Consider the following 14,461-nt stretch of genomic DNA (forward strand, 5'->3'; position numbering starts at 1 on the left):
TCAGCATCATGTGATTTTCTGAAGGTCAGTAAACGCCACACAGCAGATCCTCCAGTTTTCACTGCATTTAATTTAAAAAAGATCTTTGTTTACATAAATAAATAAATACATAAATACTCTGAATAAATAAATAAATAAATAGAGAGGGGAACATCAGAGACAGTCTTCAGATATTGTGTCAGTGTTGCGTTGCTGTTGCGTTGCTGCAGAGCGCCTCCTGCTGGCAGCAGCAGGAACTCTGATGGAGGCCACGAGCAGCTCCAGCTGTTCCAGGCGCAGTTTGGTTTCCTTCCTGAGCAGCTGCCATGACGCAGTACTGCAGCCCTGTACACACAGTACTACACTTATTACCACTGTCACTACACACAATAATACAACGAGTACTACAGTACTTGTACTTACAGAGCAAGACAGAGTACTGTTGGCCAGAGTCCTGTAGTAGCTCCTCAGTCTGCTGTTGGCTGGACTGTTGGTCGAAACCTGGAGACAAAGAACAGTTCAGACTGAGGCTCGGAAAGGAGGTGAAGTGTTGGTGTGGGAGGAGGTGAAAGGAGGTGAAGCACTGATGAAGAGGAGGCTCTGGGAGGAGGTGAAGGAGAGTGGGTGTGGGTGCATGTTTGCTCCTGTGAGTAGGCTGAAAGCAGTGAAGTGGGCGTGTCCACTCACACACGCGCTCAGTTCCATGATCTGTCTGTGGATGACCGTCAGGAAGCCCTCCGTCTTGTCGGCGCCCCAGGGAGCGGCTGACAGGTTGTCATGGCGATACAGACAGAAAATAAGCTGCAGACTGTCTCTGATGAAAACCAGCTTTGAGTCCACCTGAAGAGAGAGAGAGAGAGGTGAGCTGCAGGCGTCTGATTGACAAACAGATGTGATGTCATCGATGTAGTCATGTGACCTACCTCAGAGTTTTTTATTTGCTTGTAGAGATGTTTTGGGAATCGAACCGGATGAACTGAAGAGTGCTGTTCAGTCAGCTGATCGCCCTGAAACAGAGAGACAGCGCTTCATTTCACCACATCGCTCTGAGCTGTTGCCAATCGTGACGTGTTGTTGACGTCCCCACATTCAGTCTACACACTAAACATGTGACCTGTGATGTTTACAAATGTCCTACAGGCTCTGAATGCATCGTTTTAGCTGTCAGTAAACTTTGTGTTGAATATTCATCACATCTGCAGACGAAGGTCTTATTTCAGTCAGGTTTCAGAGCCCATCACAGGACAGAAACACAACATCTCTAAAGTTAGAAATATCCTGTCTCAGAGTGACGCAGAAAAACTAGTTCATGCATTTATTACTTCCAGGCTGGACGACTGTAATTCATTATTATCAGGAAGTCCTAAAAACTCCCTCACTCACCCCAACCAATCACAGCAGATGGCCCCGCCCCTCCCTGAGCCTGGTTCTGCCGGAGGTTTCTTCCTGTTAAAAGGGAGTTTTTCCTTCCCACTGTCGCCAAAGTGCTGCTCATAGGGGGTCGTATGCTTGTTGGGTTTTTCTCTGTATGTATTATTGTAGGGTCGACCTTACAATGTAATGCACCTTGAAGTGCCTCTTGTTGTGATTTGTAGCTGTATTAATAAAATTGAATTGTATGTAAACGTGTCACATCATGAAGAATCACTGAGAGTCTCTAACTTAAGTTCAAAAACCCTGAAAATCCTCTTATACAGAATCTCTTTATGTATTCACACAATATGTTTATGCAGTCCTGGAATATCATTAAAGTCCTGGAAACATGTTTGAAAAAACCAAGCAGTGTTTTTAATGTCCTGGAATGTTTTAAAGACCAATTTAAGGACCTGTACTCACCATGCGAGTGAGGAAGCCCCGGGCTTCTTCCATTGGTGCTTTGTAGTGTGTGAGCCAATCACAGCAGAGGGCAGAGGTCAGGGTGCCACAGAGAATGAAGAGCAGACCGGTCCAGGTGACCATGATGAAGATGATGAAGATGCTGTGCGGTGCTGAGAGTGCGTGTCCATGCTGCCAGCAGAGATCAGGCTTTTATTTTACAAACAGGAAACAGAAAACATAACAAAAATTCCGTGTTTCAGTTTTCAGACAGAAGCTGTGAAAGTATGGGCTCATAATGTGGTCATAATGTGAAACTCTGCACTCAAGTTTCAAGTAACAAGTATAAATTTTGACCCTGTTTTTCTTCCTTTCATCGGGTTGGCCAATGTCATGTCAATCACAAATTTAACTATCCAATCAGAGAACAGATGGGTTTGGCTGTCGGAGGGGCGCTTTTTTGAACTGCAGGTCCTTGAAGGGTAATACAGTTTGAAGCTGGAGGACCTCTATATAAATATAAATAGAAGCTAGGTCCCCTAACTTTCAGTAGCTGTTGAAAGGATAAAGTTGTGCTATATCAGTGGTTAGAAATACCGTTATTACTTTAGGATTAATTTAACACAAAGTCAGGGCTGACCTGGGACCATTGCTGTGAGTCACAGTGCGCAGCATAAAGGTCCTTTCACATCGGACGCAGGATGTGCTGCTAATGCTAACTGCTAACTAAAAGCCAAGGATCCAGAATTTGCTGCTGGCTGCTGGGCTCTGTGGGTTTTTGCAGCAGCTCTACCTGTACTAGATGCACCTGCTCCTTGTCGTTTCTATCTCTGACTCTACAAGAGTTTCTGTTTTTTTTTTGCTGGTTCTTCAAATGTTCAATAAAAACATGTATGCTAATTCATAATGAAGAAATCTTTGTAACCATCCCCACTAGTAAAGACTGTCATTTCCACAATACTGCCCCGCCCCCCGCCCTAGGTCCGCAGCGCTGTTGAAAAGGCTTTGGAGGTCCCTGTATTAAGCATGTAAACTTGTGACACATAAATCACCAAACTCAGACGACCACAGACTGTTTTCCTTCGTGATGAAGGAAGACGCTGGGCTGGCATGTATAAGGGCATTTATTCTCTTCTAGGACCTGAAGCTCCATAAAGCACACCTCCAATAGCCAAACCCACCTGTTCTTTGATTGGATAGTTAAATTTGTGATTGACATGACATTGGCCAATGAGATGAAATGAAGAAAAACAGGGTCAATATTCGTACTTGTAACTTGAAACTTGAGTGCAGAGTTTCACACGTATTTTTTGACTAAATCCCCACACAAATCTTTTTACACACACAAATTCGATTTACAAGTACAAAATATTTATGACCACAATTTGAGCCCATATGAAAGGGTGGGCTTTCAGAGTCTCGTCTCTTTAATCAGGATAAATGTTGTCACACACACTTCAACTGCTTTGATCTGAACCTGAGCCGGGTTTTAACACCTGTCTGCAGGTAAAAGTCCCCACTCTGCAATTTACAAATGTCCCGAGGGGACTGAATGCATCAATTATTTGTAACGTTTATTTATTCATTTATTTATTCGTTTCTAAATCAGAGGTTTTATATTCATGGATACAAGTTTGTGTTTAATCTGCGTGTTTAGGCTCTTATATTCAAGGACCCTGGAAATCCTCTAGAGGACCCTCACCCTCACAGTCCTGGGATATTCTTAAGCACCCTGGAAAGTCTTGAAGTGTCCATCTTCGTGAGCTGTGATTGGTCAGATGTGTGTGTTCTGTCTTATTAACGTGATCAGTTCATTGATCTCAGGCTGATCGATCACTGATTGATCGATCAGCTGTGTATTGGTAGAGGAATGACAGCATTTGGGTGGAATTCGCTCGCTTTCATTTTCCACACTGACAGGAAGCAGCAGCATTTCACAATAAAAGCTGTTTGTGTGTGCGGTTCACTGTTTCCTATAAATAAACTCTTTAACTCTTTACTCTTTATTGTCATTGCACAGTCATACATAGTACAGTAGTACAATGAGATTGGAAAACTGTCCTACGTCGGCACTACATATAACACAACACGATACGACACATCACAACGCAACACAAACAACACAACACAGTATATTAACTTAGTAATAAAAAAAGAAGAAGTGTATGTGTATTGCACACTGTTATTATTACACATTAATTATTATTGCACCTTGTTATAAACATAAATATTATTATTGTTATTGTATTAAACATTGTTACCTCCCCCCTAAAAAAGTCCAGGGAGGTATCCAGTCAGGTCAGCTATTTGCATTGATCAGGGCTGTTGCCCTGTTGTAACAGCTGTCCTTGAGTCTGTTTGTTCGGGACCTCAGCAGCCTGAACCTCCTGCCAGACGGCAGCAGCTTAAACACCCGGTGACTGGGTGTGTGCAGTCCCGGAGGATGCTGCGTGCCCCCTTGAGACAGCGAGTGCTGTACAGGTCCTTCAGGGAGGGAAGAGGATGTCCAATGATTTTTTGGGCCGTATTAATGACCCTCTGGAGTGCCTTTCTGTGTGCTGTGGTGCAGCTGGAGAACCACACACTGATGCAATATGTCAGCACACTTTCAATGGAGCAGCGGTAGAAGACGGTCAGCAGCTCCTTCTTCAGGTCCATTTTTCTGAGGATTCTCAGAAAGTGGAGACGCTGTTGGGCCTTCTTTAAAACCGCAGAGGTGTTAGATCTCCATTGGAGGTCTGTGTCTATGTGCACACCCAGAAACTTGAATCTGGAGACCCTTTCCACGCACTCGCCGTTGATGCAGACAGGCTGCGGCTCGGACTTCCAAATAAAGATTTGTAGATGTCTGTGTATTTTATAATCGATGTTTGAGTTTCTGCACTTACTGTTGTGAACCTTCTGCTTTCCTTTTTGAGTTTTTTCATGCAGTCTTTATTCAAACTTAACCTGAAAACCATCATGCTTTTATTTTGGTTTGCAGTTTTGTTTTCTGCTAACACCCAGCTGACGTCATCGTCGTTTTCGCTTTCGGGTGTGCAGGAAACTCTCAGTGACGTCACACCAGGTGAGCTCACTGATGAGGCAAGAAAGAAACTCGGAAATAAAACTTTATTAACACAGCAGAGTGGCGACAGACACGTGCGCTCATCCCGATACTCCTTACTTCCGGTCTCAGCAGACAAAAAAAGCTTCATTGAACAATCTCTCCACGATAATCACTATGACAACACAGCAGACGTAAATAGAAAAGCAGAGACAGGATTGTTAAATAACAGCCGTGAGACTCGTGACGAACAACATTAAAATGACGCCAAACTGATTTCCAGAACTTTCCCCAGATTCCTCAGAGGAGTCAGGCCCGGCAGCGGGTGGACTTCAGTGATTGGTTTTGTAGGAGAACGCTCTGATTCGTCGAACATTGTCGCTCTGTCCCCTGATTGGTTGCCGTGGCAGGCTCCGCCTCTCAGCGGAAGCGCGCTCCTCTCGCGACCCCGCTGAGCGCGTTATCAGTCCAGGGGAGCGGCACACGTGCGGCCGGGATGGAGGCGGAGGTCGTGGACTTCCGGGTTCCCGTGGAGAGCAATAAGACGGTGCTGGTGTGGGACATCCCGCCGACCCACGGCGAGGCACACATCCACGTGAGTGCACACACGGTGACGTCAGTTTGTATTAAATGGTGACGGTCTGTCTTGAGCTGCTGGTGTAAAATGAGTGGATGTGACATAAGAGCTGCAGGTGAGTGAGGCAGGAGTCGTTAGTGGGAAGCGCGTGCTGAATTCAGGTCACATCACAGCATTTCAGTGATGTCACTGCCCACCGACCAATCAGATCTCCATTCCTGAACATCCCTCAGAGCGCTGTGTGCGAACAGTGTGTCACATCTCTGTTTTCCTGCTGAGCATCAGTAATCACAGTCAGGTGGATTATTATCGTTGTGTTGTAAGCATGTATATCTGGACATGCTGACCCCAGATCAGATTGATGTGTTCATATTTAACCTTAGATCCTGAAACAGAGTCAAACAGGTGGTGGTCAGAGTGACGGAGAGCGCAGAGCACATGCCTGCTCGACCAATCACGTCCATCCACTCTGCTCTGATTCCCACGTCTCCTTCATCAGGCTGTGGGACAGGAAGTTTCACGTTTCCATGGATACAGCCTTACTGTGCAGCTGTGAAGCCAGAAACCAGTTTCTGCTGCTTCAGAACATTTCCTGTCAGATTTCTAGTCACCGTCTGATAGCACCTCTGAGGTTTGTGGCACTCTCAGAATCAAGTTCTGTGGAAGTCACATGACCCACCAAAGGCCCCTTTATAGACTGCCCCGCCCCTTTGACGTGATCGTGCTGGTTAAACTGTGAGCTAACAGCGAGGTGATAACGTGAGCTCCATGTTGGGATTAGTGAATCAAGATAACAGCGATACCCTGGCTACTCGCTGAATACTTCTGATACTAAATCTATCAAAAGGAAACAGCGGCCTGTTTGTCATGATGATGATGATGATGAAGGCCAATGAAGACTGTCCACCTAAACACAGATGCAGGACAGGGGCGCTGCTAGGATCCTGAAGCCCTGGGGGCTTAGCCCAGCCCTGAAATATGTTTGGGTTTTACTTGATAACAGCAACTTTTTAACAGTCATGACTACAGTAACAGATGAGTGTGATGAAGCGTTCGTCTGTGAGACGGGATGCTGACGGTACGTAGGCGAGTTTAACAGCGTTCCCTGCTCCGCCTCAGAGCCTCTGCTTTTCACTGCTGCTGATCATCTTCTTCTTCACGCCCGGGTCTTCTTCACCAGCCTGCTGCACTCTTCACCTCCTCGGCTCTCTCCTGTCCTCTTATGAGAACAATGTAAACAGTCATCAGAGTCAGCACTGAACACCAGCTGAGGACCCGCCCTCTGCTGCTCTCCAACCAATTACATCTGTCTACACAGTCACATGTCTTCCTCCTTACTTGATCGCTGTTTTCTATTGCACTATTTTATTTTTAGAGCACTTTAATAATCACTCTGTTGATGTCACTGCACTTTATTTCGTACAAACTGTCCCATGCAGTGTCCTGAGATGTCCACTAGATGGCACCAGTCCTCTGTGAACATGGAGCGTCAGTTACCATCAGTACCAGCACTGACACACCGTATTATCAAGGTTACTGCAGTAATACTGTGTACACATGCAGTATACTTCGTTTAAAAGGCTTCAGTGTTGCAGTAGCTGATACTGCATGGATATAAAACCTGAGAACTTTCACTGTGTCATCACAGCATCCCCCGTAACCACGGTTACACACCATCCTGCAGCCTGTGCTCAATCTGAGCAGCTGCCTGATATTTGTCGTGTCCAAATTCATGGGCTGCATTCTCCTGAGGCCGCATTTGTAGACCGATTACGTCACAGCGACGCGCCGAAGGCTGTCCAAATTCGTAGACCCCTCCGAATGCAGCCGACAAATGCGTGCTCCTTTTTCCGAATTTGAAGGATGGGTCGGGTGTGTCCTTCGTGGCCCACCATATCCCAGAATTCATAGCGCGGCCCAGCCAAGCTCCAGTTTCCGGCTAATGGCGGCCGCTACTAAGTTTAAAAATTACTCTTATTAATCTTTCTGGGTCACAAAGTAAACTTTTAACATATTTTCAGGCGAGAAAGTAGCTGTGTAAACATCAAATATCTGCTCGGTTTATCAAGATATCGCATCTTTGCTAAAGTGCTTCGATGTTTTCGGAGACGTCTGCTACCCACCAGCTCGATAGCTAGCCGGGAGCTCGAGGGTCACTGATGCGGCCGAGAATGGCACAACTCCCGGCACATCATTTTCAGATCACCGCGGACTTTCGCTGCTCGGGTTAAACGTTGTCAGCCGGTGATCAGCTGTGATCAGCTGATCACGGGGCCGGGGTTAAAAGAGAGACGCCACCCACCTGTTCGCCGCTCAGACATCATTCTCTTCGTGTCAGGAGCTCCGAAACTCTGCCGACGTCAGTCTCCGCCTGATTCAGCAACCGTGAGTGATTATCCCTTCAATCCTTTTTCTCTTCCCGGCTCCGCTCGCTCTCTGTCGGTAACGACCGTTCCGAAGCCACGCTTCGTGCACTGATCGTTACTAGAATAACTGCGTGCCTGCTCCAAACCCACCGCTAGCCTTCGCCGCGCTTGGGTCTAGCCAGCACGCCACACGGGCACGCCGAATTACTGTGTGTAACCCGCCCGGCCGTGACAAACGTAATATATAAGTCACTTAGACAACCTAAAAATGTTATTGTTGGGCTTTTTTCAGTGTTTTGTTTGTTCGTGAGTAAATCGGTTTGGCTGAGATTAAAGTTATTAGATTAGATAAAATAAAACTTTATTAATCCCCCGGGTGGGTTCCTCCTTGGTTTTTACACAGCTGACTAAACGTCAAACAGAAAACTGATTAAACAGAAGTGTGAGATGGCCGAGAGTTTACTCCAGTGTCCTGTTATATTTTAGACAGCAAGGAGCAGACGGCTGAGTTTATTAACTCCACCGAGACAGCGGTGACGCTAATCAGAAGGCTAGACCGTCCAATTTCACGGCCGTTTACTTCCGGCCTACCCGATCTTCTGAGGACCCGGCCCACGTAGACCGCGAAGGCCGGGTCCTCAGGAGAATGCAGCCCATGAATTTGGACACGACCATTGTGTGTGTGTGTGTGTGTGTGTCAGGCCCAGCTGCATGCTGTCTTCTCGTCCTTCGGTCCTGTGTACCTGTTGAAGGTGAGCCCTAACGCTCCGCTCCACCCTCCTGGTTTTTACGCCCTCATCAAGTTCTTCTCTGCGGCTCACGCCGCTGCAGCTCAGCGCATCACAGACGGACGCCCGCTGCTTGACGACTTGCCGCTGAAGGTGACGACATTTTCTTCGTCTTTGATGACCTTTGTGTGTTTTCCTGGAGCTCACCTGGCCATATTTGTGGGTTTTAGGTGAAGTTGAGCTCCAAGCAGACGCCTCACTTCCTGTCTGGCAGCAGCAGAGTTCTGAGCCATGCACACTGTCTGGAACTGGCCAATCACGTCCTGGGATTCAACGGCTGGACCTCTGACATCATCACAGTAAGCACTGCATCGATGTATTCAGGTGAGCGAGTGAGAGTGCAGGTGACTCACTGTCTGTCTGCTTCAGCTGAAGAAGCTCACCAACGAAGAAGAAGGCGAGGAGGAGGAGGGGGGAGGGGCCGGGCAGAGGAGGCTGAAGTTCGGCTGCGTGCTGCAGCTCCGCTTCCCTCATCACGGACAGACGAGCAGAGGAGCTGCGGTGCTGGAGGACTGCTTCACCTGCACAGGTGAGGGCAGGGAGAGCCCGACACTTTGAACATTGCTGCCTGGTTATTCTGGTCTAAGGTGTGTGTGTGCGTGTGTGTGTGTGTGTGTGCGTGTGTGTATGTGCGCGTGTGTTTCAGGTCCAGATGTGTTCCTGCAGAGGTGCTGCAGGCTGCAGAGGTTGGTCAGAGAGAAGGCTCTGGTTCAGGCCTTCAGCTCCGTGCTGCTCATACTTCTAGGTACTGCAGTACTCTAAATACTTTAAATACTGCCGTACCTGCAGCACTGACTCTGCTCACCTGTGTGTGTGTGTGTGTGTGTGTGTGTGTGTGTGTGTGTGTGTGTGTGTGTGTGTGTGCGCGCGCGTGTGCGCAGGTAACGGGAAAGTGATGGTGGAGGTGAAACAGACCCCTGATCAGTTTTTAGCTGATGACACTGAAGGAGTCCTGCAGGTAATCTCACCTGTTGACTGTGTGTGTGGGAGGGTAGGTATGGGGGGTTAATGCCTTTAATTAAACCCTCACACGGGGGGTGTGTGTGTGTGTGTGTGTGTGTCAGGTGAACGAGTTTTCCTGGACAGAGGGTCCTGCTGATGAAGAGGAGGCTGACGATGCAGAGTGGGCTCTGACTGTGTCGTAGATCAGGACTGTGGGTGGGTGTGACGTGTTTCTGAGAGGAAAGCTTTCAGGTGTAGAAACAAAACAACGGCGCTCCCCGACGCGACGCTCCGGCTGTACGAGGACGGGAAAACTGATCCTGAGATGCAGAAGCTCATGGCACACACACAGCTGTGAAACAGCACCGATCAGCTGTGCGTGTTGCTCTCGTCCTCTCTGCAGCAGTGAATCATGATTTTCCACACAGCTGTTTAGCGTTCCCTCATTATTTATGTTTTGGTTTGAGGTTTTATTTTGAATCGCCAGGCTGGATTTTCTTGTTGTTGTTGTCGTTTCTTGTGTCAGTTTGATTCTTTTTAATAATTAGTATAAAAGATCTGTGAAATAAATAAAAGCACTGACTCAGTTTGTGGATGTCCATCAGAGAACTCTGACAATAACTCTTGTCATTGCATGGTCCTACATGACAGTCAACACAACACCACACAGTAACTTAACTAAACTTAATAACATAAAGAATAAGTGTATGTGTATTGCACACTGTTATTATTGCACCTTGTTATACATATGTCGTTATTGTTGTTAGACACAATAACATAAGTATCTACTCAAAAAGTGGGAATTTAATGTGTTAACTGATTTGACAAAAATAACACATTTAATCGCACTTTGCTTTCCAAGCAAAGACAAAAGGGGACCACTGCATCATTTCCTGATAAACCAGTTATACTGATGCACACATCAGAGCTATGTTGCTAGGACTGATCAGAAAACGTTATCCCGACAGAAGTGGTGTTGTGCAGAAAGTGAGTTTGCATACCACCGAAGCACTTCAACCTTACGGTATCATCTGAATGCAAAACACGTTGCAGCGAGCACAGAAAATGTGGCAGCTGTTAGCAGCCTCAGCACCAACAAAAGGTGCTGGCAGTAGTGATGGGAATTCCGTCTCTTTTCAGAGAGCCGGCTCTTTCGGCTCCCAACTGGCACTTCAGGTTCTTTTGTTGCTTTAATTAATTTATTATCAAGAACAATAAAAAAATATGTACAAAAGGAATTACTAATGTAAAAAAAATCCTGGCTTTATCCATATATGTTTATTAGAGGTGCAACGATACACACAATTCACGGTTCGGTTCAATACTTTGGTGTCACAGTTCGATATTTTTTCGATACAATTTAATTTCTCATTTATTAAAATTATAAATATATATTTTAACTCAAAAGTACAGTTTTTAAATTTAATGTTGCTGAAACAACAAAATAATAATAATAATAAAAAAATCTATCTGATGGAGAAATCCCTCATCTTTGGAAAAGAAAGTTTATTACAGAGAAATGTCTCTTTCCAAAATAAAAGCTATACTATACGCTTCTTCTGGGCTATATTCTCAGCAGCATATTAAACATATCAGGTCCCCATAAGGAGAATCCTGTGCTAACGGCTGTCTAAATCAGCGGTCCCCAACCTTTTTTGCGCCACAGACAATGCCCGACAATATTTTCAAAGACCGGCCTTTTAGGTGTCACGGATAAATACAACAAAATAAAACTAGTACCGGTACCGAAAAAAATAAGATTTATTCATAACACACGTGAAAAGACCCAGGAAAACAGAGTTAACGATAAAAACGATAACAAAATAACGCTGAAAACCGATAAAAACCCTGAAAACCAAACATTTCACACCTGAGCCTCAACTCTCGCGGCCCGGTACCAAACGACTCACGGACCGGTACGAGTCCGAGGCCCGGGGGTTGGGGACCGCTGGTCTAAATGACTCAGGTAAAGTTTGTAGCATGCTGCTTGTTGTTTTTGTCTGCTTCCACTTGTCTTTGCACTAGGATGCTGTCGGTGTAAATGTGCAGTCATATTCGTTGTGTTCCCACTAGTGCTGTCAGCGTTAATCTGAAATGACGTTAACGCCACAACAGGGCAAATCTCCGTTAACGAGCTACCGCGGATCGCCCCGTGCGTGGGGCTGGACGGCGTCAACACGTTAACGAGCTAACTGCGCTAACGCACTAGTTCCCACCCATGTAATTGAGCATTGCATGGCACATCCGACATACTGTTTTACTTTAGTCCATGACGCGCTTACCTTCAGGGTCATACGTCACATGAAGACCAAAATAGTTCCAAACGCCAGATCTGAATGAGGGTGGGGGAGGTTCAATTTGCCATGTTGCAAGGCGCTTAACTTCTGTCTCGCTAGCTTGCCCTGCGCTCAGTGAATCTGCGTTCGACTACTCCGCCTAGGCTGCACTGTCGAGCGCAGATCCACTGAGCGCTCAACACAGACAGCATCGTCAGAAGGAAAGTTGATAAAATTAATTGTCTGTGAAGGTTCTCAGTCATCCAGGTCATCGTAGTCAAAGGAGCTTGCAAAGAAAAGCGTCTGGACTTCTTTAAGTTGCTTGAAGACGTTTCACCTCTCATCCGAGAAGCTTCTTCAGTTCTAAGGTCAAATGGTGGAGAGTCCCAGATATAACTAGGGATGGGTACCGGTATCATGGCACCGGTTCTGACATAAACAGTAGTAACCAGACCGAAAAGCAGCGCACATTTCGGTGCTTTATTTCGGTGCTTTTTTTTCCTGAGCTGTGATACACTTCTAGCCAATCATTTTACGTTTCCGAGGATAGTAGGCGGGGCCAGGTACGTACGTTCTTTTATGCAGAGCTACAGATTAAAAATGCCCAAGGCGAAGCGGTCAAAAGTCTGGCTGTACTTCACAGCAAAAGATGCAAACTCAGCAGCCTGCAACAAGTGCTTTAAGCTGATACTGTCAAAGGAGGTAACTCCTCAAATCCGATGAAACACCTGGCGACGCATAGCGGGTTTTTTTCCCCAAAAACCAAGAAATGCGCTGTATTTGATAGCTTGCTGCGAGACCTCACACCGAGCGCATCTACTGCGGTGTGGTGCCTGTTATCGGACCCGGAGTTAGCAACATACCCAAAAACACGAAGAGGAGAGTCCTGGCCCCTAGCCCTGCCAGTGTAGCAGAAATGATGACGGATGATGATGCAGCAGCAGCAGCCGTTCTTCTCTGCGTGAGTAATTTACGTTGAGTAGGCTAACCACGTTATTACATTAATGCATGTAAGGTGAACTAGCAAACATCATCATAGCTACATGCGGCTGTCTTCTTGTTTGATGGCAGATACTCCCTTCACCCTGGCCAAAAAGGCTAAAATGACCAAAGAAAAAGAGGGAAACAGCTAAACATGAGAGGTTTTTGGACAAAGTTTGTGTTTTTTCCATTGTTTATGCACTGCTTCCAGCCAAGAGTGATACCATATATGCCCCATAGCTGCAGAAAAGGCTAACATTGTTATCTTTTTACAAAAACCAAATCAAATCAAATCACTTTTATTGTCACATCACATGTGCAGGTACATTGGTGCAGCACATGTGAGTGAAATTCTTGTGTGCGAGCTTCACAAGCAACAGAGTTGTGCAAAATACAATAATGTAAACAAGCAAAATACAAGAATGGCTACATCTGAAACTAATAAATATATGTACAATATATAATAGTATATGCATTTCTGGATGTGTATACTAAATATTTTCCTACGTGTGTGTGTGTGTGTGTGTGTGTGTGTACACATATTTTACAAATTAAATAGAGTAAACAATAAATAAAATATATAAAATATACAGAGTTGAGACATGTGCAAAACAGTGGCATTACTGTACAGTATGGAGTGCATAATGTTAAAGTTCCAGTAGTGAAGCTGAGGTGTCTATGACGTGTTCAGCAGTCTGATGGCCTGGTGAACCAGCTGAACATGAGAGGTTTTTGGACCAATTTTGTGTTCTCCATTCTTTAAGCACCGGTTTGAGCACCGTTTAAGCACCGGCACTGTTTCAAAAGTACCGATTTGGCACCGGTATTGGATAAAACCTAAACGATACCCATCCCTAGATATAACCTAGTGGGAGTGACCCTCCACAGAGTATGTGTGGTGTACAATTACATCAAGTACACCAAGTGATGCAGTGAAGATAAACACTAACCGGCCAGCCAGTCACAGTCTGCTGATACTGCCTTCATGAACTAAACAAGCCGTCACTGTAAATCATCCAAGGACAATAGTTGCAGTCAGAATAATTGATACTCATCTATATATGAATATCTACTGACTCATTGACCTTCAAATATTTCAAACAGGTCTGCTGGCTGAGAGACAATAAATGATGATGTGTTTTATCTTTCATTTGCTCCTGTTGATCCTGAAATGACCAAAGATGCCAGGAACTTTAGCTAAAGTAGACCCTGAGCACATCACTGCAGGTAAACAACAACGACTCAGAGTGCAGACAGTGGACTCTGGACTTTGTGGACTGGTGTCAGCAGAACCACCTGCTGATCAACGCCGGGAAAACCAAGGAGTTGGTGGTGGACTTCCGGAGACGCAGACCCACCACACTGACAGCGGTGAACATCCAGGGAGTGGACATTGAGATAGTGGACTCTTATAGGTACCTGGGTGTTCACCTGAATAATAAACTGGACTGGAGCCACAACACTGATGCTCTTTACAGGAAGGGTCAGAGCAGACGCTACCTGCTGAGGCGGCTGAGGTCATTTGGAGCACAGGGAGCGCTTTTAAAGACCTTCTATGACTCTGTGGTGGCATCTGTCATTTTTTACAGTGTTGTATGTTGGAGCAGCAGTTTATCGGCAGCTGAGAGGAAGAGGCTGGATAAACTCATCAGGAAGGCCAGCTGTGTTCTGGGATGCACCCTGGACCCAGT

The 14,461-nt window shown here is 45.9% G+C and overlaps 3 protein-coding genes across 4 annotated transcripts in view; 1 reads left to right on the forward strand and 2 right to left on the reverse strand.

The window, feature by feature from the left end:
* The window catches only part of syngr1a (synaptogyrin 1a), a 153,405-nt gene that overhangs the window by 24,680 nt on the left and 114,264 nt on the right, over positions 1 to 14,461 (reverse strand). The window lies entirely within an intron of this gene.
* LOC147333315 (interferon a3-like) lies at positions 123 to 1,938 on the reverse strand. The gene is made up of 5 exons (XM_086290828.1): positions 1,816 to 1,938; positions 903 to 986; positions 667 to 819; positions 403 to 480; positions 123 to 324 (listed from the first exon to the last, which is right to left on the reverse strand). The coding sequence occupies exons 1-5, from the start codon at positions 1,936 to 1,938 to the stop codon at positions 154 to 156; spliced, it is 609 nt and encodes a 202-aa protein (XP_086146954.1). The 3' UTR covers positions 123 to 153.
* rdm1 (RAD52 motif containing 1) lies at positions 5,272 to 10,102 on the forward strand. 2 transcript variants are annotated; one of them, XM_086290412.1, is made up of 7 exons: positions 5,272 to 5,435; positions 8,485 to 8,664; positions 8,742 to 8,870; positions 8,941 to 9,100; positions 9,218 to 9,316; positions 9,453 to 9,529; positions 9,636 to 10,102. In XM_086290412.1, exons 1-7 carry the CDS (start codon positions 5,337 to 5,339, stop codon positions 9,714 to 9,716), a joined length of 825 nt encoding a protein of 274 aa, XP_086146538.1. In that variant the 5' UTR covers positions 5,272 to 5,336; the 3' UTR covers positions 9,717 to 10,102. The 2 variants fall into 2 exon arrangements, with proteins under 2 accessions (XP_086146538.1, XP_086146540.1); XM_086290414.1 differs by lacking the exon at positions 5,272 to 5,435 and adding an exon at positions 5,473 to 6,949.

The sequence above is a fragment of the Aulonocara sp. 'chitande type north' Nkhata Bay genome, linkage group LG4, assembly GCF_057382095.1.
Source record: "Aulonocara sp. 'chitande type north' Nkhata Bay isolate Kocher_YH1m ecotype deep benthic linkage group LG4, A_spYH_male_GT1.1, whole genome shotgun sequence".
Taxonomy (NCBI): domain Eukaryota; kingdom Metazoa; phylum Chordata; class Actinopteri; order Cichliformes; family Cichlidae; genus Aulonocara; species Aulonocara sp. 'chitande type north' Nkhata Bay.

Bases quoted from the DNA above. Each gene is read 5' to 3' on its own strand.
- LOC147333315 (XM_086290828.1), bottom strand. From the start codon at position 1,938: ATGGTCACCTGGACCGGTCTGCTCTTCATTCTCTGTGGCACCCTGACC. The intron at 820-902 runs GTAGGTCACATG...CTCTCTCTTCAG, and splicing joins AGCAAATAAAAAACTCTGAG to GTGGACTCAAAGCTGGTTTT. The intron at 325-402 runs GTAAGTACAAGT...CTGTGTGTACAG, and splicing joins ACAGTACTCTGTCTTGCTCT to GGCTGCAGTACTGCGTCATG.
- rdm1 (XM_086290412.1), top strand. From the start codon at position 5,337: ATGGAGGCGGAGGTCGTGGACTTCCGGGTTCCCGTGGAGAGCAATAAG. The intron at 5,436-8,484 runs GTGAGTGCACAC...TGTGTGTGTCAG, and splicing joins ACGGCGAGGCACACATCCAC to GCCCAGCTGCATGCTGTCTT. The intron at 9,530-9,635 runs GTAATCTCACCT...TGTGTGTGTCAG, and splicing joins ACACTGAAGGAGTCCTGCAG to GTGAACGAGTTTTCCTGGAC.